This window comes from Mus musculus, chromosome 11, assembly GCF_000001635.26.
Source record: "Mus musculus strain C57BL/6J chromosome 11, GRCm38.p6 C57BL/6J".
Classification (NCBI taxonomy): Eukaryota; Metazoa; Chordata; class Mammalia; order Rodentia; family Muridae; genus Mus; species Mus musculus.
In genome coordinates this window covers 57,200,533-57,225,871 of record NC_000077.6, presented here as the reverse complement: position 1 = coordinate 57,225,871, position 25,339 = coordinate 57,200,533, and the positions used below count along the sequence as shown (strand labels likewise).

The 25,339-nt window shown below is 44.9% G+C and overlaps 1 protein-coding gene across 6 annotated transcripts in view; it reads right to left on the bottom strand.

The window, feature by feature from the left end:
• The window catches only part of Gria1 (glutamate receptor, ionotropic, AMPA1 (alpha 1)), a 318,674-nt gene that overhangs the window by 104,373 nt on the left and 188,962 nt on the right, over positions 1–25,339 (bottom strand). For all 6 annotated transcript variants that reach the window (XR_388348.2, NM_008165.4, NM_001113325.2 and 3 more), the window contains exons 5-7: positions 24,693–24,746; positions 7,939–8,100; positions 4,687–4,854 (exon numbers count right to left, since the gene is read on the bottom strand). Coding sequence is in view for 5 of the 6 variants with exons in the window: in NM_008165.4 (NP_032191.2) it covers positions 4,687–4,854; positions 7,939–8,100; positions 24,693–24,746 (384 nt within the window). In the remaining variant the exon portion in view is untranslated. The remainder of the gene's footprint in view (positions 1–4,686; positions 4,855–7,938; positions 8,101–24,692; positions 24,747–25,339) is intronic.

Genomic DNA, 25,339 nt, shown 5'->3' with positions numbered 1-25,339 from the left:
TGATGTCTGCTGGTGTCTTTACCTCACCTATTAAGTGGCCCCTCTATAAGATTGTCACACTCAACTGTAGTGGGCCACACAGACTTGCTGCTGCCACAACCCCTTGGGCATTTCCAGACACATTTTATTGGCACCCAAGGACAGCTGCAGACTCCTCATTGAACCTGTATCTGGGCTTCCTTCTCAAATAACTGAAATATCTAGAATGTTGTGTTGGCCATGAGTGTTCATATGTAGATACTACTCAGATGAGAAAGATAGTGATGACACCACACATATACTGTGTAGAACGGGCCAACAGGAATGGGAAATAGACCAGAGCCTAGCATAATCATCAGAGAGGCTTCACCCAGAAACTTATGGAAACAGATCCAGCGACCCACATAGCCAAACATTAGGCAGAGCGCAGGGAATCCTTTGGAAGAGGCAGAGAAGGATCGTAGGAGCTAGAGGGGCCAAGGACAGTACAAGAACACCCACAAATTCAACTAATGTGGGCTCATAGTGGCTCACAGGGACTGAGCCCACAGAGGTCTGCCCTCCCTAAGTTCTCTTTATACACATTATGGTTCTGTAGCTTAGTGTTTTTGTGATATACCTAACAGTGGGAACAGGAGCTCTCACTGACTCTTTTGCCTGCTTTTGGGACCCCTTTCCTCCTGCTGGGTTGCCTCATCCAGCCTTAATATGAAGGGATGTGCCTAGTCTTATTGCAACTTGATATGGCATGTTTGGTTGATATTCCTGGGAGACTAGCCCTTTTCTGGAGGGAAATAGAGGAAAAGTGGATTTGAGGGAGAAGGGATATGGGGGAAAATTGCAGTGGGGATGTAATATATAAGGGAAGAAGAATAAAAAGGAAGAGTTCTGATTGCCTTGAACAGATAAATTAGTCCTAGGAAAAATGAAAAATAGTTACTCAGTGGTGTCCAGACAGTTCTGGGTGGGGCTAGGATTTGAACCCCACCCTTTCTTTCAACATTCCCTCGAAGGTCAAGTGTGACACCCCCTCATGTGCCTGTGTTCTCACTCTAGCTTTCTGTAGGTGTCATGTGTGTGTTTGGGGTAGACCTCAAGGCCTCATGCATGCCAGGCCATGCAAATGCTCTCTCAGGGAGCTTCGTTCCTAGCATCTCTCAAGGATTCCAGGTTGCATGAACCCAGCTCTGCAGTTGACTCTGGCTGTGCTTTCTGATCCTACCCTCAACAAGACTCTAGGGCTCCCTATTACTGCTCTTGAGGTTTTCATGCCCCTGAGACTCGACACTGAGTACTGAAAAGCAGGATCCCCTCTTGCCCCCTCCATCCCAGGTGCCATCCATCCTTCACTTGTGTATCCTTGACAATGGCCCAAATAAATAAGAGGGAGTCAGCTTTCTGAATGTAATGGCTTGGGTTTGGCTTCTAGGAGCATCTACATTTCCACAAGTCCTAGTCATACAGAACTATGTATAGTAAAATATGCATTTTTTTTTCTGAAAAAAAAAAAGACCCCAGATATTTTTCCTTTCTCATGTCCTTAAAGGCCTATGATCCCACACGTTAAGAGCTTGACTTGTGACTTGGGTCTTTTTTTCCCCCAGTTAGAAGCAGGCACAGGGTGTTCCCTTCTTGGAGCACTGTGGGCTTCCAGGTTTTATGCTCATTAATATCTTAAATAGTGGTCCTGGTGGCAGGCAGGGGCAGCTTCACCTTGTTGGGGAATTTCGTGGTGAGGGATGTGGGTGCATAGAGACTGCCCAAAGACTGCTGCTGCACTGGGCTGAGCCTTCAGAACAACTTCTGTATGTGTAACCAGACACACACTGGACTCTAGATGGCAACCTCTGAGCCAAAGTGGAGTTGGTCCTTTGTACTGTGTAACCCAAAGACTGCAGAGACAAGGAGTTCTAGAGCAGATCTCTGGGTTCCAAAGACTGGATGCCACTAGGGTTTACCTAGGCTCTGGTGGCAGTTGTCTCTTGGTGGCATGGCTAGGTAAAGAAGCCGATCTAGAAGCAAAATGGCTAGACAGTCATTTTGGCAGGGTGAAGGCTCCAGAGGTCAACACTGTAGAGAGTAATCTACTGGGTCATAAGACAGGCCTGATACATGGAAGGAGGGGCTCAGGGCAGAGCTTTGGCTCTGCCTCTGTGGTTAAGCTGTTGTGTGATCATGGACTCATCACAAGGCACTCTGTGTCTAGCATCTCATTTATAAAGTGAGGGGCAAAGTGGGCTGGTAATCTGCAAGGTTTCTCTGGCAATAAACCCTTGATTCTAGGTGATTCACACAGATTTGAAAAGGAGTCTTCTTTGGACAGACGGTCTTAGGGAAGAACATTTTGGTTTGTTTGTTTGTTCATCAAAGAGACTGAAGGAGCCTCTCATGGGCTGAATTTGACTTAATTGTCCCCAGTGTTTAATCCCTCTCTATCCCTGGAGTGCACAGTCAGCTCTTGGGAACTACCCATGGAAGGCAGGTGCACATGTATTTCAGTTCCAAAACAGTAAGCTATCAGCCTTTACCATGACAACCAACTCCCTAATCCTGTTAGGGCAAAAGCAGAGGGTGAGTGGAAAGATGTGAGGGAGACCATACGGGAAATGAATGCACTCCTAGGACTTTTTTTTTCCTCCTGGTATTTTCCCTTGTAGCTCATGTTAAGTAGAAACTAGCAATCCTCCTGCCTCTGCTTTCTGAATACTGGTTCTTAGCATTTGTATGGCAAGCTGAGACTTGAGTGCTATCTGCTTGGCCTTCTCCTTTTCATGAAAAAGAGGTCCACCAGAGAGCTGAATGGATATTTAGTGGTTGCTCAGGGAGACGTGGGGGCCGTCTTTCTTGCTTCCTCATTCAGAGCACTGCCTGTCACGCCACATTGCCTCCCGGATTCATCCCTGTCATGGTGGCGTCAGAATACGTTTTCAGGGATGTCATTAAGATGGGAGAAGCAGAGGAGCTGCAAGGTTGTGGGACCAAGGGCAAGTCCCTGGGCCTGTCTGAGGCCAGACTCACACTGCAGACAGATCTGTCTTGACTGCTGTCAGGAAGAGCATTTTAAATATGCTGGGAATAGCCACTTCCTTTTTGGTAATCATTCTGGAACCTGCCTGGTGTCTGTTGTAACTGTCTGGTGACTTGGGAGCTGCCTCGAACAGAGACAGGGGAGGGCTGAGACACAGCTGAGGTCCTAGTGATGCCTGCTGTGGTAGGAAGGCCTGCTGTCTCACTTCAGTTTGGAGGACATGACTGCATGTTCTCCATCTCACCAGGCTTTGCTCCAGGGATAAAGAATGACTGTGGAGTCACTTCCCTATTCTTTCTCCAGGTTGTGAATATTGCCTGAGCTATGTACATGTGGATATACATTTTGGGTTCATGTCTCTCTTATTTAGAAGTCCCTCTTCTTCTTTGGAGTCCAATTCCTTCTGCTGAATGTAGGCTTAATGGTGGAGCTGGTCTCACCCATGGAATGCCATTGGTTGGTGAAGGTGGGTTGGGTTCTGAGGGATAATTGTGCCAAACTATCTTGCTGTTGTGGGCTCCACTCTGTGCCCATGCTTTGTCATCTCTTTTGGGCTCAGTGCAGCCTTCTTCTTACCATCTCTTTGCCTTTCTACCAGAGACATAGCTGTGCACTAGCAAATGGAGAATTATAACATGGGCTTGTGGTACTTCTAGAGACTTCTAGGACCTCCAAGAGTATTCAAGCAGAGGGCAAGTCCCCAGAATCTTCTAAAGCAGGAATGTCAAGCATGTTCCCATCATCCCACTGTCTCACCCTGCAGCCCCAGCAGATATGTTAGTGATTTAATATTCATACTCTCCACTGTGGAGTCTGGATTCTGCATAGCCAATCGATTGGGCTAGGAACAGTTTTCTAGTTCTGTTTTCTCACAGTTCAAATGCAAACAAAATTGATGACTGTGGTGCCGAGACAGAAAGAAGTCATGTCAGAAGGATGAGCAACAGAGCCATGAAGTGTGTACGAATAAAAAATGAACGAAGGAGCACAGCTCAGTGTCAATCTGAGGATTTCCTTTCTCTTTTAGTTTGTGTTTAGTGTGTGTGTGTATGTGTGTGTACAGATCTGTGAGTGGGCACATATGCATATGTGTATATTTATGTGTAGAAACCCAGGCCGATCTCTTTCTCTGCTTCTTTATACCTTAGATATTGATGCAAGGCCTCTCACTTGAAACCAGAACTCATGAGTTCAGCTAGTCTTGCTAGCCAGCCCCATATGGAGATTCCATCTCTGCCTCCTGAATGCTGGAATTATAGGCAGGCAATCACATCTGCCCACTGTTCACGTGGGTGCTAGGGATCTAAACTCTGGTCCTCATACTCTTGTGATAAGCATCTGCCCTTATCATCTACCTCCTTGGCCGCATCCCTGCACATGTATGTCAAATCCCCTTGCTAAACATGGGAATCAATGGCTTTCTTTTTTCAGTATAACCACTAAGCTGAGAATACAGCTTTAATACTACAAGGAGTGGCATCACATTTTCATGGTCTCTTGACTGTTTTGTCCCACGTTTGACTTGGATTCCCTACATTTGACACAAACAATATAGTGGTCACTCCAAACTCCAGGTACATGCTTCATTTTAGAGTGATGCATATTGATTGCTTGGACTAGATGCTGATTTTTCCTATTTGGCTCCCAAGAGTGAGGTAGGGAGTCACCACCAGCCTTACCTGCTGCAGGGCTCTCTGGATGTCGATCCCTTGGCCCCAGGGCACAGCTGGGTTAGCCAGACAGTCCCCAGCATTCCCTCGCCGGGATATGTCAATCCTCTGCCTCCGCAGGCTCTGGAAGGCCTCCGCCATCACCTTCACACCATCATAGGTAAGAGCAGAAGTGTACTGGGGAAGGAAGGCAGATAGGCAGGTGTCAGAGGGAGCTGGCATCTGCTCACCAGTCCAGCAAATCAGCTCTCTAGAGCTGTGAGTTCAGCATGGCCAGCTGTAACCTATAAAGGCATGCCAGCATTTTAAAGTTTGGTGTGATTTGAAAAATGTTGGTTTAATTGGGAGGAAATACATAGATTAATTATGACATATCCATAGACCAAATACATGGAAAATCAGTTGGCCTTCTCCGTAAGAGAATCAACAACCGGGAGCTAAGGAGAACACCTCTTCTAACAGTCAAGGAAATAATATTCCAGGATGAGCAAGCTCTTAATTATCTCTGTGTGCAGTTTATTTCATGGTAAATCGCATATTCTATAAACATTCCCTCTTGTGGATTAATGATAACGCTTAAGGGTTTTTCTCGCTTGATCAAAGAGCAGTACGATATGAATGAGACAAAACTTACTACCTACTATGTTATCTTAAGGTCATACAACACAGCTATAGGAGGAGCTTATTTTTCCAGTTCTTAGTTGATTTCCTAGTTTGTTTTCCTCGTTTTTTTTATGTGTGTGTGTGTGTGTGTGTGTGTGTGTGTGTGTATATGTGTGTGTGTGTGTGTGTGTATGTGTGTGTGTGTGTGTGTGTGTGTATGTGTGTGTGTGTGTGTGTGTACACGCATACATGCATGTAGGGTGGAGGTCTTCAATTGCTCCTTTCCATATTTTTGAGACAGTCTTTGAGTGAACCTGGAGCTCACAAACTGGCTAGAGCGAGTGGCCAGTGAACCGGAGGGATCCTCCTGTCTCTGATTCCCCAGGGCTTGGATTACAGGCACATGTTGTCATGCCCAACTTTCTCTGTAGGGACTGAGGATCCAAAAACAGGTCCTCATGTTTACACAGAAAGCACTTTAATCACTGAGTTACATCCGCAGTCCCTTCTAATTTATATTTTTGAGACAGGCTAGCTTGGAACATCCTGTGTAGCCCAGGGTGACATTGAACTCCTGTTTCTCCTGAGTCTACATTTTAAGGGCTGCCATTACAAGCAAAGTCTTTTTTTTTTTTTTTTTTTTTTTTTTTTTTGCCTGTTTTGATTTTCTCAGAAAAAAAATACATTACACTTGGAAATTGCTTGGGCAGTCATAAAGTAATTTGTTAGCTCCTATCAGACTCAATCTTTGTTTTAAAGCATTTTTGTTTAATTAGATACAGCAACGAGTCTTGAAGAAAGAGTTAAGTCAATTTGATCACTGGATGAAGAGTGCATGGGCTATATAGCCTGCCTTCACAAATAGACTGAGCAGCCTAGAAACATGGGCCAAGGATTCACCAATGGTCCCAAGTTTGAGGCCACAAGACATGTCCCCAGAATCTTTCTCAACAGTGTCTCATGTAGCCAACTGCCATGCTATGTCATCTGACCTGGAAGGACAATAGCCTGTTCTCAACATCCACAAACATTATCAAATATCAAACAAAATAGGGTTTGGCTGTGGGATTGTGCCATGAGAAGCTGACTGTAGAGCCAGGAGGAGAGCTGCTGTGCATCTCCTGGAAGGTTTCTCTGATGGTCTTCTAGGGATACAAAGGTGGGGAGCCAGTGTCACCCTGTCCATAGAGGCTCTGTCTGCAAAGAGAAGGACATTTTTCTTGTTCTGAGTAAGATGGTGACAGAAGGGTCGGAGCTGTGGCTCTTGGTCAGCATACATGAGGTATTAATTTCCACCCTTAGTGCCACTGGAGTGAAAAGAAAGATGGTGGCCCTACTTAGAATAGAAACTGAATTTTCTGGCCTCCCTTGCAAGCATTGAAAGGCAGTTTTCTCACTGGGGCTAATGGTGGGTAAGTGAAAGATCTGCTAGTGACTGCTAGTGACTACAAAGAAGAATTCTCTCTTCTTTCTCTCTCTCTCTCTCTCTCTCTCTCTCTCTCTCTCTCAATCTCTCTCTCTCTCTCAATCTCTCTCTCTCTCTGTTTGTGTAGATTTTCATGTATGTGTGCTTGTGTATGTTTGTGTGTTGAGGTCAGAGGTCAACAATAGGACTCCTCTTCCATCTCCACCTTAATTTTGAGACAGGGCTTTTCTCTGGACCTGGAGCTCAACAATTTGGCTAGACTGGCTCACCAGCAAGATCCAGGGATCCTCATCCCCCTGCCTTCCCCGTGCTGGGGTTACAGATGTGTGCTTCTGCACTTGGCTCTTTACATGGGTGTTGGGGATCCAGCCAGGTGCAGTGGGCACTTTACTAACTGAGCCATCCCTCAGTCTCAGGAAAAGAGTTCTTATGAACAGAGGCTATGCTTGCTCTTCTCCTATCCTGCTGTGTTATGGTTTGAGCCTGGAGTATCTTCTGCCTCCCCAAAGAAAACCCCTCATGGCAAAGGCATGGTCCCCAGAGATGAGCTTTGGAAGGCAACTGTATCATAAGGACACTGACATAATCAGTTGACACATTCAAGGGATTAACCCACCAATGAACTCATACCCCAATGGCATCATTGGGAAGTGGTGGAAATCGGGAGGCAGGGGTTCCCTTGGGGGAAGTGGGTCACTGAGTATGTGCTTTTGCAGGCTGGAATTTATCCCTGCCCCCTTCCAGAGCCCCCACTTTCTGGATGCCTTGGAAATAGAAGTTTCCCTCCATTGTGCCTTTCTACTATGATGTTCTTGCCTTGCCACAACCCCAGAAGCAATAGAGTCAGCTGGCCATATGGTGAAACCATGAGCCAAAATATATTTTTTCTTCCTACACGGATTTATTTGCTCTGGTATTTTGTTCCACTGACAAAAATCACCTATCAGATGCTGGGTGGGATGCTGCCATCATGGCTGAGTCCATGTGGCATTCTTGTACTATAAAGCAGATGTCAAATGCTGAACTTAACAGAATAAGACTTGGGGAATATTTGGTGAATGTGCAGCAATGGTACCAGCCTTGGGCTGCCAACTTCTGTCCCACTGGGATGCCTGACCCTCACGCTAATGCTGTCTTTTGCTTATTAGACGAGCCATTTCCTTTCTGAATGCTCTGCTCTTCAGGAGATGGTTAAGGAAAAAAAAATGGAGGTTGGGTATCCATTTTCACACCTTTGGCCTCTTCCAGTCCACCCTGGTGTGGTCCCGAGCGTCACTTGTCCTCCACTGCTGCATGATTCTGGCTGGGATCGTGTCTGTGTAGTTCACCAGTTGGAAACCTGTCACATTGGCTCCACTCTCCTTGAACTTATTTAAGTCAATGTCCATGAAGCCCTGTGGAGGAAGGAAGGGAGAATCAAAACCTGTTGCCCGGGCAGGTCTCTCACACAGTTCAGATGAATGAGGCTTTCTCTCCTGCTCCACAGGGCAGAACAGACTGAATCTAGACAACAGTTGTTGCACTCTTCGAATTCCCTTCTCATAGATTTTCTTACACAAGGTTGGCCTAGAGGCCAAGATGGCAAATCTGGAATGTAGGAGGGTTGGCTTACACTAACTTGGACCAAGTTACTTTGTTCATTTGTTTTTATGATGGAGCCTGAAGGTTTGAGAAAGGATGAAATAGACACCATGTCACCAGAGTGATAATCAATGAATGGCTAGGATTAAAAAAATATTGTTATTTCTTTTAGAATTCCATACAGATTATTTCGATCATACTGACCCCTCCTGCAGTTCCTTCTGGATCAGCTTTTCCCTATCCAGTAACTTTGTGTCCCCCTTTTTACATTTTAACCCACTGTGTTCAATTTGTACTATGCATATACTTGGGTGTGGGGCCAGCTCCTGAAACACGAACAACCTACCAGGCACCACTTTCTTCAAGGGCACTGACTCTCCCAGCACCCAGGAGTTGCCCAGAACTTCTTGGCTAGGGTAGGAATTCGTGCCTTCCTCCCATCTTCACGCTGGGGTTTTGTCTGGCTTAAACTTGTGCAGGGGTTGTGTATCCTATCACAATCACTGCGAGTTTATTTATATGTGCAACTCATTGGTTGTGTCTGGAGAATATTATGTGCAGAATGTGTGTGCTTGGCTGCATGCACCAATGTGTGTTTGTATGTGTGTGTGTGTGTGTGTGTGTGTGTGTGTGTGTGTGTAGTTCAGAAAGCAATTGCATAGAGACTATTCTCTTCTTCCACATCTATGTAGGTTCTGGTGATTGAACTAGGATTCTGGGCTAGTGTGACAAATTCCTTTTCTTCTGAGTTATCTCAATGGTCCAGATTTACACCCCCCATCTCTTATATACTGTACCTTGACTGAAGTTTCTCCTCCCTCCTCTCATCCCACTCCCCCCTCCCACCTCTCCTCAAGACTCTTAAGATGACATGGCATAAGAAGGCAAGGGAAAAAAATTGAAGGAAGGTTGTCCTTGGTCACTACCCTGCTTCACCTTTAGAGAGAGGAGACATCTGAAGTGTGCTGGGAACAAGTGCCTGCTAGTTTCCCAAGGTCACCAGCAAGTCTGTGAAAGGGGCTGGCTTCTGGTGGGGGCCTTCACCTCTCACTGCACTCTTTCATGTACAGTGAACTGGACCTGTTCTCCTGGAGGAGGCCTGGCCACCTCTGTCATTCATGAACAATTCCTGATGGCAAATGGAATTTCTTTCCAATTCAGCAAAACTCACTCAAAGTCAGGAAGCCTTGAACTTAAAAGAAAGCCTTGCATTTATATAATACACTCAACAATGAACAGTACTTTCATGTCCGTGGCCTCATTCCACTCCTTTATAAGGTGCAGCTTACTTGTCTTTTTGGCACACACAGAAACTAAGACAGAAAGGGAGGGTCAGTGCCCACAAAGCTGCTCACCGAGTTAGTGACAGGGAAGGGGTCAGAGCTAAGATCTTAGGTTAAATATTTCACTCCTTTCTCCAACCCCCCCACCCCCCGCCAAACTCATCACCAAACACACTATTTTGAGAATGTAGAGTGGATAAGCTCTGTCCCTTGTAGACCTTACATTCTGGTAGGGGAAATCACACTGTAGACAAGAAAACATAGCACACAATGCTGTGTAGCTGTGTGTGCTCTGTAGTAGTCATGTGTCTATGAAGAAGGAAAGTGGGTTTGTGGATGGGGAGAGAGATAGTCCAGATGACCTGCCTGTGGGGTCTCATTAGCAGAAGTAGAGTCCCATGTGTGAATTATGGAATACGTAGGCGGGGCACACTGAGCAAAGGCCTAGGGGGTAGGAGGTCGCTTGGAATGTTCCAGAAACAGTAAAGGAGCTGGTGTGACTGGAACGCATAGTGAGAAAGATTTCTGGTAGGAGATGAGGTCAGACAGGGGTGCAAGCTGGGTCACACACAGCTTGTGTTAACTTGTTTCTTTATATGTTTTATCCATTATAATCAGTACCGCGCTAGAGGATAATGAGCAGGGATTGTAAAAAACGCATGCGTGTTTGGCTCCATGGCTTAGGGAAAGTGTCCACTGACATAACAGAAATACTAGAAGAAAGAGCTGAGGAAGCGTGCCTGCAGTAGGGAAATCCACAGCTGGCAGCGGAGGACCGTGCACTGGACCTGGCTCTCCCTCAGGACCCTAGGTCTTGTCTGTAACAATTCCCAAAAGAATGGACTTAATGATTCCAAGGCCTCCCATTTCCACCAGTGCCTTTGACAGTCCATGACTCCTTTTAACTCTATTTTATAGAGGAGTTCAATCTCAGTTCAGTCTCACTCAGCCTTTGTCCTTGCTTCCGGTCTAGCAATGCCATTTCTATTCTTGACCCTTTTTCAGAGTCGGGATCCTAGCTAGCATAGCATCTCTCCAGAGAGCTCACTCCTGTCCCCTCATCTGAAGAACCAGTTCCTACCCCACAGCAGACACTGTTGGCCCTCTTTGTTTCCACTCCCCATTACACACTGCTATTCCATGCTATGTACTAACTGCAAACACCTGCCACCCCACCTGCATCTAGAGGAAGCCAGGCATGTTGGGCTCACATGCCTAGGGACAGCTGTGGAGTTAGTAGATGCCAGCCTACTATCCTCTGCTGGTGTCTAAGGTGGTGGACTGTTCCATACTGACATCCATAGGTAAAGTGAGGGGTGGGACTTCTTGAGGATGTGCCTCAGTGCCTCCCTTCTCTTTTTTACTGTGCATTGCTACTGTGTTTTCAGGATTAGAACCTAGTGCTTGCTTCTTCCTGAAGCCTTGCTTTGGGCCCTGCTTGTGTGAGAACGCCTGTTGGGTTTCCTCCAACACTCAGTCTGGCTCATTCCAATGTCGAGCCTACTGCTTCTCTGGAGCACCTGTCACCACTGACAGCGTCTTTCCTCATTGTTCTTTTTGTCCTCTCTCTTCCCATTGACATGCCAACCACTGAAGGTGGGAACAGTTTTAATTTCCATCTGGTTAACTAATGGGTCCTAGCACCTAGCATCTCCATAAATGCCCAGCCCAGGGCAGATGCCCAATCCTTTCTTGCCGTGAGAATGAATAACGCTAGATACTGTCCCTCAAGCAGGTGTGCCAATTAGCCAGGGGAAACATGACCAGCAGGCAACAGCTGCCAGTGAGTGATTTTAATCAGTTGAGATTAACTTGTACCAAAGCCACAGTTCAGAGTGACACAGAGGTAACTGGCTCATACAATGGTACCAGTCAGGATTTGGCTCTGCTACCCAACCAGCATTTGGTGGCGATATACCATGTAAGAGTACAGCCGTCTTGCCACTGGTTAAAAGCCAGCACACAGTTGGGAGATTTTCCCTACTCTTCAGAGACTTTTAAAAAGAACATCTTGTTCGCAAAATAGCGATTGAGAGAATGAAATGAAAATTATCTCCCGCGGTCAGATCCTGTCACTTGCAATCTGTAACAAGCTCCCGGGCATCCCTACTGACTTTCCCTCCCCAGCATAATGAAGGCCAAGTGGGATGGTGATTTGTTCAAAGAGAAACACAGCTCAGCTTTGTCACCAGCAAGCCTGATGACAATGTTAGTAGAGCCAATCCTGGGTCACACATAATCAAGCTGATGGGACTCTCCATCCCCACACTCATAACCCAGGAAAAGAACAGGTACACACTTCCTTTTGCAACAGTCACCACAAGAACCCAAACCAGGAAGTTACTTGGGGACCAATGTACATTCAGGAGCTGACATCTCCCTTCCAATGCAAGATTGCATGCTGGGAATCATAGCATTGACCCCTAGGACGTCCTAATCATGAAAGAGACTCATAGTTACTAGACTTGATTTCTCCACAATGCAGGAGCATAGACTTGGTCAATAGAGAAGTGTGGTCTTGATTAAGAAGGGAAATAAAGGCATTCACTCTTTGCATGCTAGGAAATTGTGAGATCCAGCTAACTCTCTTTCCCCAGTACGTCTACTAAATAGGTTTAATTAAATCATTTTCCAATTTCCTTTGCTATTTTATTAAAAACCCATGAGGGTACTATTTGGTAAGTTGTGCATTTTCTTTATCTATCTTATTCATACCATTATCTAATGTGTTTAAGGATGCCATGATGTTAATTACGGCTCTTTAAAAGTTTTCGCTATTAATCTTCATTGTCATGATTTTCTTCAAGCCGTGCTGCACATTTGATAACGTATCCCTAACTGCCGATTCCATTGTTCTAAATGCCATTGTTGTTGAAAAAGAATGACAAAGGCTACAGGTGTTTGCCTTTTCAAGTACTTGTCACCCAAAGTTAGGTCTTCTACCCTTTAACTGTCCCTTGAGTCCTGGCACCAGTTGCTTCTGTTTGAAGAGTGACTGTTATCTAAAGTGGCTTGGTGACACATGCCTGTAATCCCATTACTCAGAAGGTAGAGGTAGGAGGATCAAGAATTAAAGACCAGCCTTGGCTATATAGACATCTACTGCAGCCTGGGCCATGTGGGACTCTGGACAAAAGGTACTCCTGAGGCAGCCAGATTGCCTTGCCTCTGTGTGCTTCTTCAGAATCTACCTCTGTATCGCAGTAGCTTCCCCATGCATGATCAATGAACAAACAACATGGAAAGTATGTTCTGCCTTTTATCTTTATCCAGGGGCAGAGGCTGTGGCTAAGGAAGTGCATGCTTGAGGACGCTTCATAATCTGAGGGACGGGGTGCACATGAGGGTGCCTGTAGAATAGCTACCTGGAAGGACTGTCAATCCACAGCTCCAGGAAGGGAGCAGGCGATCCTGACTTTGACAAAATGTTAATGCCAATGAGTCAGGACTCAAGGTTAAATATATGAAAGTCATGAAGATAATTATCAGAAGAGTTAAACAAAAATAGCATAACCCCAGTCATTAAGGAGAGGCTGAGTAAGTTTGAGGGGTGATCTGAAATGTTCCATCATTGCAAACCTAATGGGAGCCACAGATGGCCATGGGTTGATGAGGCAGGAAAAAGAGGTGCAGGTGTGTAGACGTGTGGAAGACAAAGCCAGAGTAACGGAAGATGGGGAAGGTGCAACTTAATTCTTGCTTCAGATTGGTTTAGGCCCCAGGACCAGGGTTGGGAAAGAAAGAAAATGCAGGGTTTTGCTTGTTATATTTTAGACACTTCTGTCATAAACTTTTACCCTTTAAATGCCATTAGAAAATAACAACAAACCGTGAATAAAGCCAATGTGCTCTCTGGTTGGATGTCATTGTTCCTGGGAAAAGGAGTCAGTGAAGTCACAGAATGGGGTGGTAGCATTTGAGGAATCACATTCTAATACGGTCCAAGAGTTCAGCTTACTCTACCATCTCTTAGCCTGGGGCTGAGGGTCAGCAGTAGACTGCAGCATAGTTCCGAAGCTCAGCTCATAAGACTAACAAAATGATGGTGGTTCGTGTACGTGATCTAACTTTATCTAAACCACCTTTTGGGGATTGTAGAGTTACTGCTGTAGAAACATAAAATTAAGCAAGCAGCCAAGAGTTATCCTGAGGTGTATTTTAAGTCTTTCCTAGTTCCCCTACCAAGCCGGACATTCATTTTAATGTTTTGTATTTGTCATCCAGCTTAATCCCACGTGTGGTCCGAAAGACAACTGGGCAGTAGTTCCACTGACTCATTTGCATAAGGCACTGAAAGGATTCACCCCGGTTTCCGCTGTGACCTCACTCAGAGACCTCTGTGAACTCCCTAACCATACAATTTGATGTCTTTACCAACATGTCACACTGCCAGCTCGTGGGGAACACAGAACTTCAGATTTAGGAGGGTGGGTCCATTACCCCAGTCAAAGAGGACCAAAGCCCCTCCTATAACAGTGTACAGTTAGCCTCCCAGAAAAACAGGTCTGGCCAGATCAGCCTTTATCAGTAGCCTGTAAGCCCGACTGTTGGGTTTCTTCTGGACACAACTATCTCCGGCTGCTTTGCAGACATATCTTAAGTACGGATTTATCTGGAGCCTGTAAATGATCCCTCTGCCCTTTGTCCACACCTAGGACCGAGGGACAGCCCTTGGTAGAGGACCAGGCTGTGAGTGTAGCAGGTTTTGTGACGCTAATCACAATGCTACCTGGCTTTTTAGTGTAAATTCTGGGGATTGAACTCAGATTCTTAAGCTTGTGAGGCAAACGCTTCACTGACTAAGCCTTCTCCCCAGCCCACAGGACGGCACTTTCAGGCTGACAGGCTTAGCTTTCAAAGCACAAGTTTTCTTTTTGCTGGGATCCTTAAAAAGGGTCACCCACCTGCTGTTCAGCCCTCACCATCCTGTCATCACACCCAGCAGAAAGGAGAGGGGACATTCTGAAATGCTCAGGTTCAGCATCAAAAATGAAGGCTTATTAAGCCAGCACCAGCTCATGGGGAAAGGCCCTTCCAACCCAGCCCCTTGAGATCAAGAGGAGGTAAGATCAGACCAAATCAAAACACTTGTACTTTATACTCTGAATGGCACAGGTTGAGCATGTCAAGTTTTCCCCCCGAATTGTCAGAGAAATATCTCAGATGACAGCTCTGTGCAGAGAGCAGTCACAGGACTGTATGGTTTGAAGTCTCCTTCTGTTAGGAAGGGTTGGCAAGAGCAGAAAGGATTAGCCTGAAACATAATGGAAGACTGAGAGGGTAGGCGAAGGATGTGCTCGACTCTTGGGAGGGTTGTCATGGGAAAGAGGTGGGGAATTTGTTCACTACGGCTCTGCCAAGATAGATGAGCAGTCAGATCTCAGGGGAGACTGATTTTTGTTAAATTGATAACACCAGCCATTGCATTTTTTTGCATGAATCAGCCTGAACCAAACAAGGTAGCAGGCATTCCCATGGGGTCATGGCTTAGAGGATCACATTTAAACCTTGTAAGCACATCAAGAAGCAGGTCCTTCTATTAACACTTGCACACAGAATGAGAAAACTTAGTGGGTTGGCTTCTTTCAAACTAGTGTGGCTAGAGAGAGATAGAGAGGGTAAGGTGACTCTCGGGCTTGGCTTCCAGCCACCTACTTTCCTGTTTATTCATCTCCTGTCCTGAGTGGGAGTCTGTATTGGGGCTTTATCTTCACATGAGGGAGGAGGTCTCTTAGAGACCAGGATGCTTAACTTCAGTGCCTCTAATGTATGCTGCCAAGTGGAGCATTAGCTTCTTGGCCCCTATTTCTGTATTTATTTGTTATTTGAGGTTCTGAGTGCCTCAAAGGCAGAGACCACAGCCCCACAGGGTCCACAAACAGTGCCTGGTGCAGGGTGATGTCTTAGGTAGGGTTTTATTGATGGGAAGAGACATCATGACCGAGGCAACTTTTATAAGGACATTTAGTTGGAGATGGCTTACAGGTTCAGGGGTTCAGTCCATTATCATCATGGTGAGAATCATGGCAGCGTACAGGCAGACATGGTGCTGCTGGAGGAGCCAAGAGTTCTGTATCTTGATCCTAAGACAGCCCGGGTGAGACTAGTTTTCTGAAAGTTGCCAGGTGGAGGCTTTCTTTCCACACTGGGCAAAGCTTGAGCATGAAGACCTCAAAGCCAACCCTCACAGTGACACATTTCCTCCAACGAAGCCACATCTCCAAATTGTGCCACTCCCACGGGACAAGCATTCATACACATGAGTCTGGGGTCAGGGAGTCAAGCCTATTCAAATGACCACAGGTGACATGTTTAGAACATGCAGAGAAGTGAAAAAAGCAGAACTCTCTGTTCCTGACTTCCTTGCAAGTATCAATCCTGTTACTCCTTTGCCTCATCCTTTGTCTCAAGGACTAAAGGGGTCTTTTGATTGACTTTTGTGTGTACGTTTTATTGTGAGCCAGGTCAGAAATAAAAGTTCCAGGAAGGGAGTTTTAGGGATAATCACATAACTCCCTGCCCTGTTTTTGAAGGTCATGAGCTCTTTTTTTCTAGGGCATCTCTCTTAACCTTTACATGCTCATAGTTATTTAATTATCAAAGACACCTGTCAGATCAATAATCCTTCGAGATATGTCCCAGACACAGGCTGGGTCACCATGCTATGTTGGTCAGAGGTCACCATGCTACACTAGGGAAAGGAACAGAAGACAGAGGCCCACCTTCTGACTCTCATGCCTGCTAAGACAGTCTTGCTATTAATCTTTGACACAGTAGGCTTCTTCTCCCCAAGATTCCATCTAAAAGCAGAGCTTCAACCCCCAGAGTGTGGAGACTGGGCCAGCTGACTTCTCTCCTGAGGGTGCTTTTGGCTTTGTCTACAATTCTACAATCACACAGGTGTATGCTGATGAATATTGATAAAAGGGAATCCGAGAAATACTCTTCAGCTGACGACTTGATTGCGTTCTCAAACAGCCGTGTCTTTGCATAAACATCTTCACATTTTCCCATTTTAGCCACCTAAACAAGCCAATCCTTTAAGGCACCCCCTCATCTGATATAATCTCTGGTAACACACAAGCTTACATGGTCTCTAATAAGTCAACAGAATGTTGTAGTTGTACAAAAGTCAGCTAATAAACATGCCATCCACATCGGAACAAAGCACTAGTGTTGAATTATCAAGTCCTGCTTGAAGTCAGGAGAGGAGGGAGCTGTATATTCAGATGTCTGCAGACACAGCAGCAGGCTGATCCTGCACGTGTCCTCACCACAGACAAAATAATATACATTTTGCTCAAGATCAGCAAATGTTTTCAGTCTTGAGATGTAGGATAAACTGCTGATAGTTTGTGGTAGAAGGTCAAGGATCCTCAGCCTGGGGTGATGCAAGGCTTGGAGGCACCCTACGTAGTCTGAGATTGCTCTGTCTTCACGAGAATGCCATCATCTCACTCCTGCCTTGACTGGGATTGTGGCTGACTTGTGACAATAGACTTCAGAATAAGTTCAACCTTTTGAACTCATCTGGCATAGGTGACTTCTTACGTCTAGAATTAACTGGTGGACCTCAACCAATAGCTTCTTGTATAGTCTCAACATTCCTATGCAGAGAAAGCCAGGCAGGACTTCCAGAAAAACATATTTTTGTAAAATGATGATTTATTCATTCACAAGCCTTCATATAGAAAGTGCCCACTAAATGCATGGTGTAAAATAGATGAAAATATAAAGAGATGGTAAATTTGAAACCTACTGAGAAGAACTGTGTATGAAACAACACTGGGGACTCCAGGTTACAGTCCCATCCCATTCTTTGGGGGTCATCTAGGTGGCTTCTCCGAGCAGGAGTGTCCTTTTAGTAAAGTGAAGGGTTGGTAAAACAAGAGTTCTTAGGGACCTTCAGTTCCAGCCCTCTCGGGTTCTTGAAACCAGATAGAAGGCACATTGTTTTACTCACATGCTGGTGTGTGGTAGGTGCCTTGTCTTGATCTTGCCTGGATATCCCAGAGTTCCCAAGTTCCTCTCCTTTGATGTCATATTCTCATGTTTCAGATGATTTCTGTAGGCCCATGTAACTGTTATAGACATTGCCCCCCTTACCTCTGTTTCTGTTTCACACACTGTTTCTGGGGATACAAACTCTAGTTCTAACACAGAATGGCTTTAGTCACTGAGCAATTCTCCAGCTCTTCTCTGCTTATTTTATCAAACACAAAATGTTTGTAAGTACATGAGGCATGAGCACAAATGTTTGTGAGGAGCCACCTCAACATTTCACTCCTTCCTGCCTTTCCTCAGTGACTTTTCAAAGAAATTCATTCTTTGTACCATCATGCAGATCTGCATGGCTTTCCTAATCTCAATTATAGTAAGTGGAAGGTACTTGGGGCTATGGTGGCATATAACAACAAGATGAATTTTGATGTAGGAGGGGCTTAAGGGACCTCAAATAGGGAGTCTTGTCTGCAGATAAGAATTCCAGTAATGATGGTGATGATGATGACAATGATGACGGTAATTACAGTAGTAATTACTGACACTTATTAAGTGCCCGTTTGGGGTCGTGCATTACCCTAAGTACTTCCTAATCATCATCTTGTTTAATTTTCATATTATTACTGGAGGAGGCAGTTAATATTCTTACTTCTTTTTAGACATAAGCAATGGGAGCTCAGAGAATGTAAGGCATTTGACTAATGTCACTCAGCTGATAAGTACAAAGCTAGAAATCAAACCCAGGACTGTCCAATAGGAGAGCTATCCTTTTCAACAGAGCTTGTACTGCCTGCCTCCCTCAACAGATGCTTCTGAAGCAAATGTGACCCATATGGTGCTGAGGGAAGGAGAGTGGGTGAGTTAGGGCTCACAGAAGGACCCTACAGATTTCTCAGTGTGGGTGAGCAAGACACTGAAGAACAGTTTCTTCTCTGGCTAAGGAAACCAAGCTGGGGGTATGAACTAAATGTTGTATGGACAAAATGTCTGACTCTAAATGCCTCTTCAGGTAGTGGTGGCCATAGGGTATAAATGACTGGCTGCCCTGGACCTGAATATCCTTGGAAAATCAGTGGGTGACCAGAACTAGAACTTCTACTAGATTAGAAGGGGTTGTTTTAGTGACACTCCATTGAGTTTGCATTCTGGATTTACTGCTGTCACTGAACTCCACCTTCTTGACAGGGACTTGCCCCTACACCTATCTCCCCAATTGTTCTATGACCAAGTGTCACAGGTTACAGTAGTGAGAACATGAGCGTCTGTGGACTATGGTGGAGCCCACCTCCTCCCTTTCATAAATGTGGTGACCCTGGGGAAGTCAGCTGACATTTGTTTCTTTATTTCAAGAGGTAATATTAAAGGCAGGTGCAAGGGCCCATTAAGAGGGTTGGAGTTAGATTGAGAGTGTGGAAATGTGTTTCTGGAGTTGATAAGCAGGGAGAGGCAGAAAGCAGGGACCTGGTTGTCTTGGGCTGAGGTGTGGCATGGCAAGACAGATGTGAATCAAGAATGAGGAGGGGAATGATGGCCAATGGTTAGAGATCTCTCCTGTCATATGATGAAGACACATTAAACTGATCATAGAGAGGAGAAGACACATGCCTGAAACTGTAAGTCTGGATAAGAACTCAAGGCTGGGGAGCGTCTAAGTCCCATGGGTGAACCTATTACTATCACTTTGCTAACTGACTGGCCTCTAAAGATATGTCTTTTACCCATTGGTTAGTGCAAATCACAGACCTCCACGAGGAAGTTGCTTTGTGTAGTGGACAGGGGAAGGGCTTACAAATTCACATCTCTAACTATTGATGAGGAAATATTAATAACTGATGATGTCTGGAGCAAGGAGAGTCAGTCTCTTTAAGTCTGTGTGTGGCTCCTGGTAGGTCATTCAGGCTCCAGTGGAGGGTCTCTTATCCAGGGAAACATATTATATAAATTAGAGTCTGTAGGTTATTAAAACATTAAACAAAAGAGGACATGAAGTTGGGAGGGTTGTAGGGGGCATGGACCTGGGGGAAGGTAGGACATAGGAGAAACAGTGGGAAAAATATGATCAAAACATATTTCTTAACTGCATGATCCTCAAAGAATTAAGAGAAGTATTATATTTCTAAAAAAGAAACCTGATTGTGGAAATGTACAAATATGTGAACATATCAAAAATTAATGGACTGTTTACTTTAAGCAGGTAAATAGAATAAAACATGAATTATATCTCAAAAGAATGGGTTTGGGAAAGTGAAGGTGTAGTGATATACGACTGAGTTCTGCATTATTCAAGTTCACTTGATAGAGAGTCTAGTGTTGCATTAATGTTCATCTAAGATGTCAATAATGCAAATTAAGAATAGATGTATATGCATGCAAGTGCACATATACACACATAAATGATATATGTACATGCACAACAGGTAGATTTAGTCTAACATATTCTTAGTAAGAATTTTTTGCCTACAGTAAGCCCCCATTGCTGAAGATACTCTGCATTTCAGATACAGGGCTCAGAGGCCCCAGATCTGGAACTGATCTGAAAGTCTACTCTTTGTGGAGTAATTTTCATGCTATCAGAAAGTACCATGCAGGTTTCCAAAGGAAGGAAGCAACCAGCAGTCCTATCCAGCTATGATACCTATGAACCACAACAAAGACCAACATGTCACAGCAACCCTAAACACGCACTAGTGGCACACATACCTTAGTGGTAACCAACAGCTCTCTAATTGGACTTCAGGCTCACTCAACAGAGGAGGTCATGTTTGGTATTGGAAAGCTAGCCAACTACCCAGGCTTAGTGAAGTCACAGATCTTCGAGAAGCTATAGCCACCATTAACTACATTCTAAATATTTGTCCTTATATCCAAAGATAAGTGTAGTCTTCACCCATCATCAAAGAAGCTTCTATTTACAACCGATGAGAACCACTACAGAAAACCACAACCAATCAAAATGCAGGGTTTGAAGCTCAGTCCCGATGGATACGTGTACAACAGAATTCCTGCACTTAAGGCTCAGTGATTATTGCGGAAGAGAGAGTAGGGAGCTTATAAGAGCCAGAGAAATAAGAAGTTTGCTGTGGGATTGTATCTCCTAGGAATATCAAAAGTTACACCCATATCGTCTCACCAACATGATTATCCAAATATGAGCTGAGCAAGGGTCACAGCAGTAGACATGCTCACATGGGTGGGGGAAAGCCCGGGGGTCCCCAACCCCATACAGCCAACTAAGAAAGGCTGAGAGTGGGAGAACAGCACACCGACTGGTTATCCATGTAAGTAACATTATACAGACTGAGCAGGGCGCATTTATGAATAGGCGTTGTTAATGAAAAGAGAATAGGGATTGGTACATGAGAGGATTTTGGTGGAGGAAAGGGAAGAAGATTTAATTAAATTATAATCTCAAAATATGAAATAAATATATATATATTTAAAGTAGCATCCACTAGTGTGGTACACTTGACTTCTTAAGACACGGGTGTCATCAGCCAATAGATTTGGTCATTTCCTGATGACAACCATAAGAAGACAGAGGACTACTATTGCTAACTGACAAATAGGTAAACTGAGGTCTGAGGCTTGGTGGCCAGCAGAAAGCTTGCCAAGCAAGAGTGACATCGGGGCACAATGCAGTGTTTGGATCCTTCAGACTCCTTCTCTATAAGCCTTGCCCTTCCTCTAGTTTCCTTTCCTCCCGCCTCTGGCAGCTTTCCACGGGTGGTGATTTAAATCCCACTGCATTCTCCAAAGCGACCAGAGGGAGGATTTCTGGGGATTGCTCTGAAGCCCAGACCTTCTGACCCAGTGGAAAGGACTGGGAAGCACGGTCATTCTTTCCAAAGCGTTTCTGTTCCTTAATCTATAATTGCACCCCTTGCTTCAGTGCCCTGAAGAAGAGGGCCAACTCCTGCAGCAGCAGGCTAATTATGTGGCTGAATTTCTAAAAAAAAAATTATCATCATATAAATTGTGATATTCCTCTGAAGGGGAAAGAAAAACCGAGCACATCCAAACTGAATTAATTAGGAATTTGAAGCCTAATTATCAGCTAATCTATTGGAACACACCAGTCTTTCGTATCTGGTTGGTGTTTGCAATTTGCAGCCGATTAGTGGCAGTTGTGGGGATCTGAGAACTCATTAGGTCAGAAGAAGAAAAATGTGGATCAGAATGATAGGGTATCCCAAGGGGCTGACTTAGGGATGCTGTGGCTGAGGGGTCACTTGGTGACAGATGAGGGCTGGTGATGGGTTCTTCCTTCAAAGGCTCTGAGGCCAGTGGATCATTTCTGTGGTTTGAACAGAGGCTTGTGCATGCCTCCGTGCAGCTTCTGTGCCTTCCCAAGCATCTGGGAGTCCTAGAGCCGTAGATGATGTCACCAACCTTTAGTACTAGCCTACCCACACTGCTTACTGCTGTGTGACACTGGCTGAGCCATACTCCCTTGATGATTCGGTTTCCCTACAAGTAACAGAGATTCTGGTGGAACTGACTGTGGATCTGGGATAAGAGGGATATCACAGATTTCCTCAGTTCTAAAGAACAATTTCATTTTTGCAAATGGTCTTTTATGGATGAGGTGCTTGGCTTCTCCATAAAGATTCCAAACAGACACCAGTCATTAAAATGCAAATATCTTGAAAAGATGATGGATTTAGCCATTGACATCCGAGTCTAAATTAACCTTTTGAATTAAGCTCTTCTGAGTTCCAACTCCAACTTTGAAGCAATGGGGCAGCCAAGGCAAGGGAGGTTTAGAGAGAAAGCCAGGATAAGCTAAGGCTGGAGAGCAGGCAGGGTAGAATTTAAGGGTATGTCAGATGTCTGGACCTCACATTTAGATACAGACCATGTGCCTTAATTCAACTAATGACATTTTTTTTTTTGCACAGACGGTATAAAATACCAATTCTCTCTCTGTGTCTCTCTGTCTCTGTCTGTCTCTGTCTGTCTCTGTCTGCCTCTGTCTGTCTGTCTGTCTCTCTGTCTCTCCATCACTCAGATCAAGATACCCTGACTAAAACTGAATGTGACTATGTACATGTTTAGCTCAGTAAGTTTAACATTTAAAATTTTCTTACAGATTAAAACATCCCAACTGAATGGAGCATGAAAAGGTAAGAAGACAGACAAGGGCCAGGCGTGGTGGTATACGCCTTTAATCCCAGCACTTGGGAGGCAGAGGCAGGCAGATTTCTGAATTCGAGGCCAGCCTGGTCTACAGAGTGAGTTCCAGGACAGCCAGGGCTACACAGAGAAACCCTGTCTCGAAAAACAAAACAAAACAAAACAAAACAAAACAAAACAAAACAAAACAAAACAAAACAAAACAAGAAGAAGACAGACAAGGGCAGTGAAGACACTTTGAATAAGCAGTGTCCATCAAAAGAAATGGATTCACAGCTGCATGTGTTATGGGTTCAGGTTTGATGGTGGCTGTAGTCACTTCAGGAAAGAACTGTGGAGTTCAGAAAAGTGTTAAGCACAGACTTTAGTGCACAACCCAGCAGTCCCCTGCCTCGGTGTATCTCACAAATGTTTTCATACTAGTTCCAAGGTGATAATGACTTAGAAGTCCATCAGCTGTGTAATGGATGTGCAAAACAGGCTCTTTATAATGGACTAGTATTTGGCAATACAAAAGGAATACAAGGTGTTAGAATGTACATTAGTGATTGTGTGGGGCTGGAGGAGCACTGAGTGAGTCATGTAATGACTATCGATAAGCATGGATCTTTTGCTGGGTGGTGGTGATGAAGTGTTTAAAATGAAGGTGTGATAACTTCATAACCCCAGAAATATACACATAACCATAGAATTGGAGCCCCATAAGTTAGTGTGTGGTATTGTGTAGTCTATGGATTTAATACTAAGAAAGTCTCTAAAACATGAATCTGAATATAAAAGAATATTGCATTTGACTACGGAGAATAAGAGCTAGAAGCATCAACATCTATGACATAAAAGATAAAAATGGGAACCATGACACAGGAAAACCAGACCTGACAGAAAAGACATTTGCCAAGGAAAACTTAGATGGATGCAGCATATGTCAAAAGTCTATGCATGCAAAGGATTTGAAAAACCAAACCATCTTTGTGGCATGCAAAATAATAGCACCCAATAAACAGCTGCAGTGTGCTAAAGTGAAAACATTTTTTAAGACACAGGCTTATCCAGACTGTATAAAATGAAAGAAAAAAAAACCAACCAAAAAACCTCTCTAAATTGATATTAATATAGGACATACTGTAAGATGGTTCCTGGCTAAGGATTTGTCAATTTTAACATAATTAAGATTTACATGTCTGAACTCCTGAGTAGTAAAACAACCATTATGTCCAAAACCACTTGGATCCAGACATTTAACGTCTATTCCAAGATGTGGTGATTTTTTTCCTCACTCCGGAAGCCAGAGCTGTTAAGAGGGTGCTAGAATGAAGGCTAAGGAAGGGCCTGCCCTCCAGCTTCCAGCAAGCTCCCTCCTAAGGACAGCTAGAAGTTCACAGGAAGTGCACTGCAGTTTGAAAGGGAACTTGTGACCACTGTCATGGTCAGCTTCAACTGTGGACTTGGCACAACCTTTCGTCTCCTGGGAAGAGCGTTTCAGTGAGAAACTGTCTGCATTGGCTTGATTTCTGGGCACATCTGTGGGGGATTCTTTCTTAAGGATTGCTGGGGGAAGCCCCAGCCCACCGTGGGTGGCACTGTTGCCTAACCAGGGGTCCCTGAACTTAATAAAAGTGGGGAAGTTGTGCTGAGCACACACAAGGGAGTCAGGCTATGTCCATTTCTCTCTGTTCCAGCCTGGATGGGTTGCGAGCAGCTGCTTCAAGTTCCTTCCTTGACCTCCTCACAGCCTGGAACTGGAAGCTGAAACAACAGCCTTTGTCCCTTAAGTTACTTTTTGACAGGGTGCTCCCCCTCCCTCCACAGCAACAGAAAAGAAACCAGAGCAGAAGGGTGGAGGGAAAGAGTTACATTTGGTGTCTCTGAGACTTAGCGATGCTGATGCCGCAGCGGATCGCCCCTCCCTCCACATGGTTTACATCAGGTAGGAGTGACGCAAGTTCAGGCTAGGCACGGGACTGGACAGCTTGTCCTGCTCTACTCACCAGGTTGGCGAGGATGTAGTGGTACCCGATGCCGTTCTTTTCTAGCTTCACAATCTGGAAGACACAACGAGAGGGTACTCATCAGTCACACCGACAGCTCCAGTGACGAAAGCAGCGACAAGAGCAGCTGATGTCCACCAGCTACTTGCAACATGACTTCTCTGCCCTGATCACACAAGCCCGGAGCATCCATACCACATGCTGACGGTGATACTGTTAGCAACTGTGAGAGATGAGGACGAGTCACACAGAGTAGCTCAAGCTCCTTCATATGGTGCAGCTATGCAAAGGTGAATGCAGGATCTGAAATCACTGTTGCCTGATTGGCAGGATTACCACCACAACCCCAAGGAGGGAGCCTGAGTCCTCACTGCACTCTTTCCATAAAGCTTCCCTCACAGGAGGTGTAGGAATCTTACGTTTTATGGAATTGGCTGTTACTCACGGTGGCATGTGACAGGGCTGCTCAGGTGGTCACTTGGGCATGAAACCACATGCAGACACCATCTCTGCTTTCTGCCTCTGAACTCTGTGTTCTCCTACCTAAGTGATTTAGCACTCAAATATCAAATAGATCATTTAACATGAACATTGGGAGGGAAGACTGATCTACTTTCTTCAATCCCTCATTGTATTGGATGGAATTG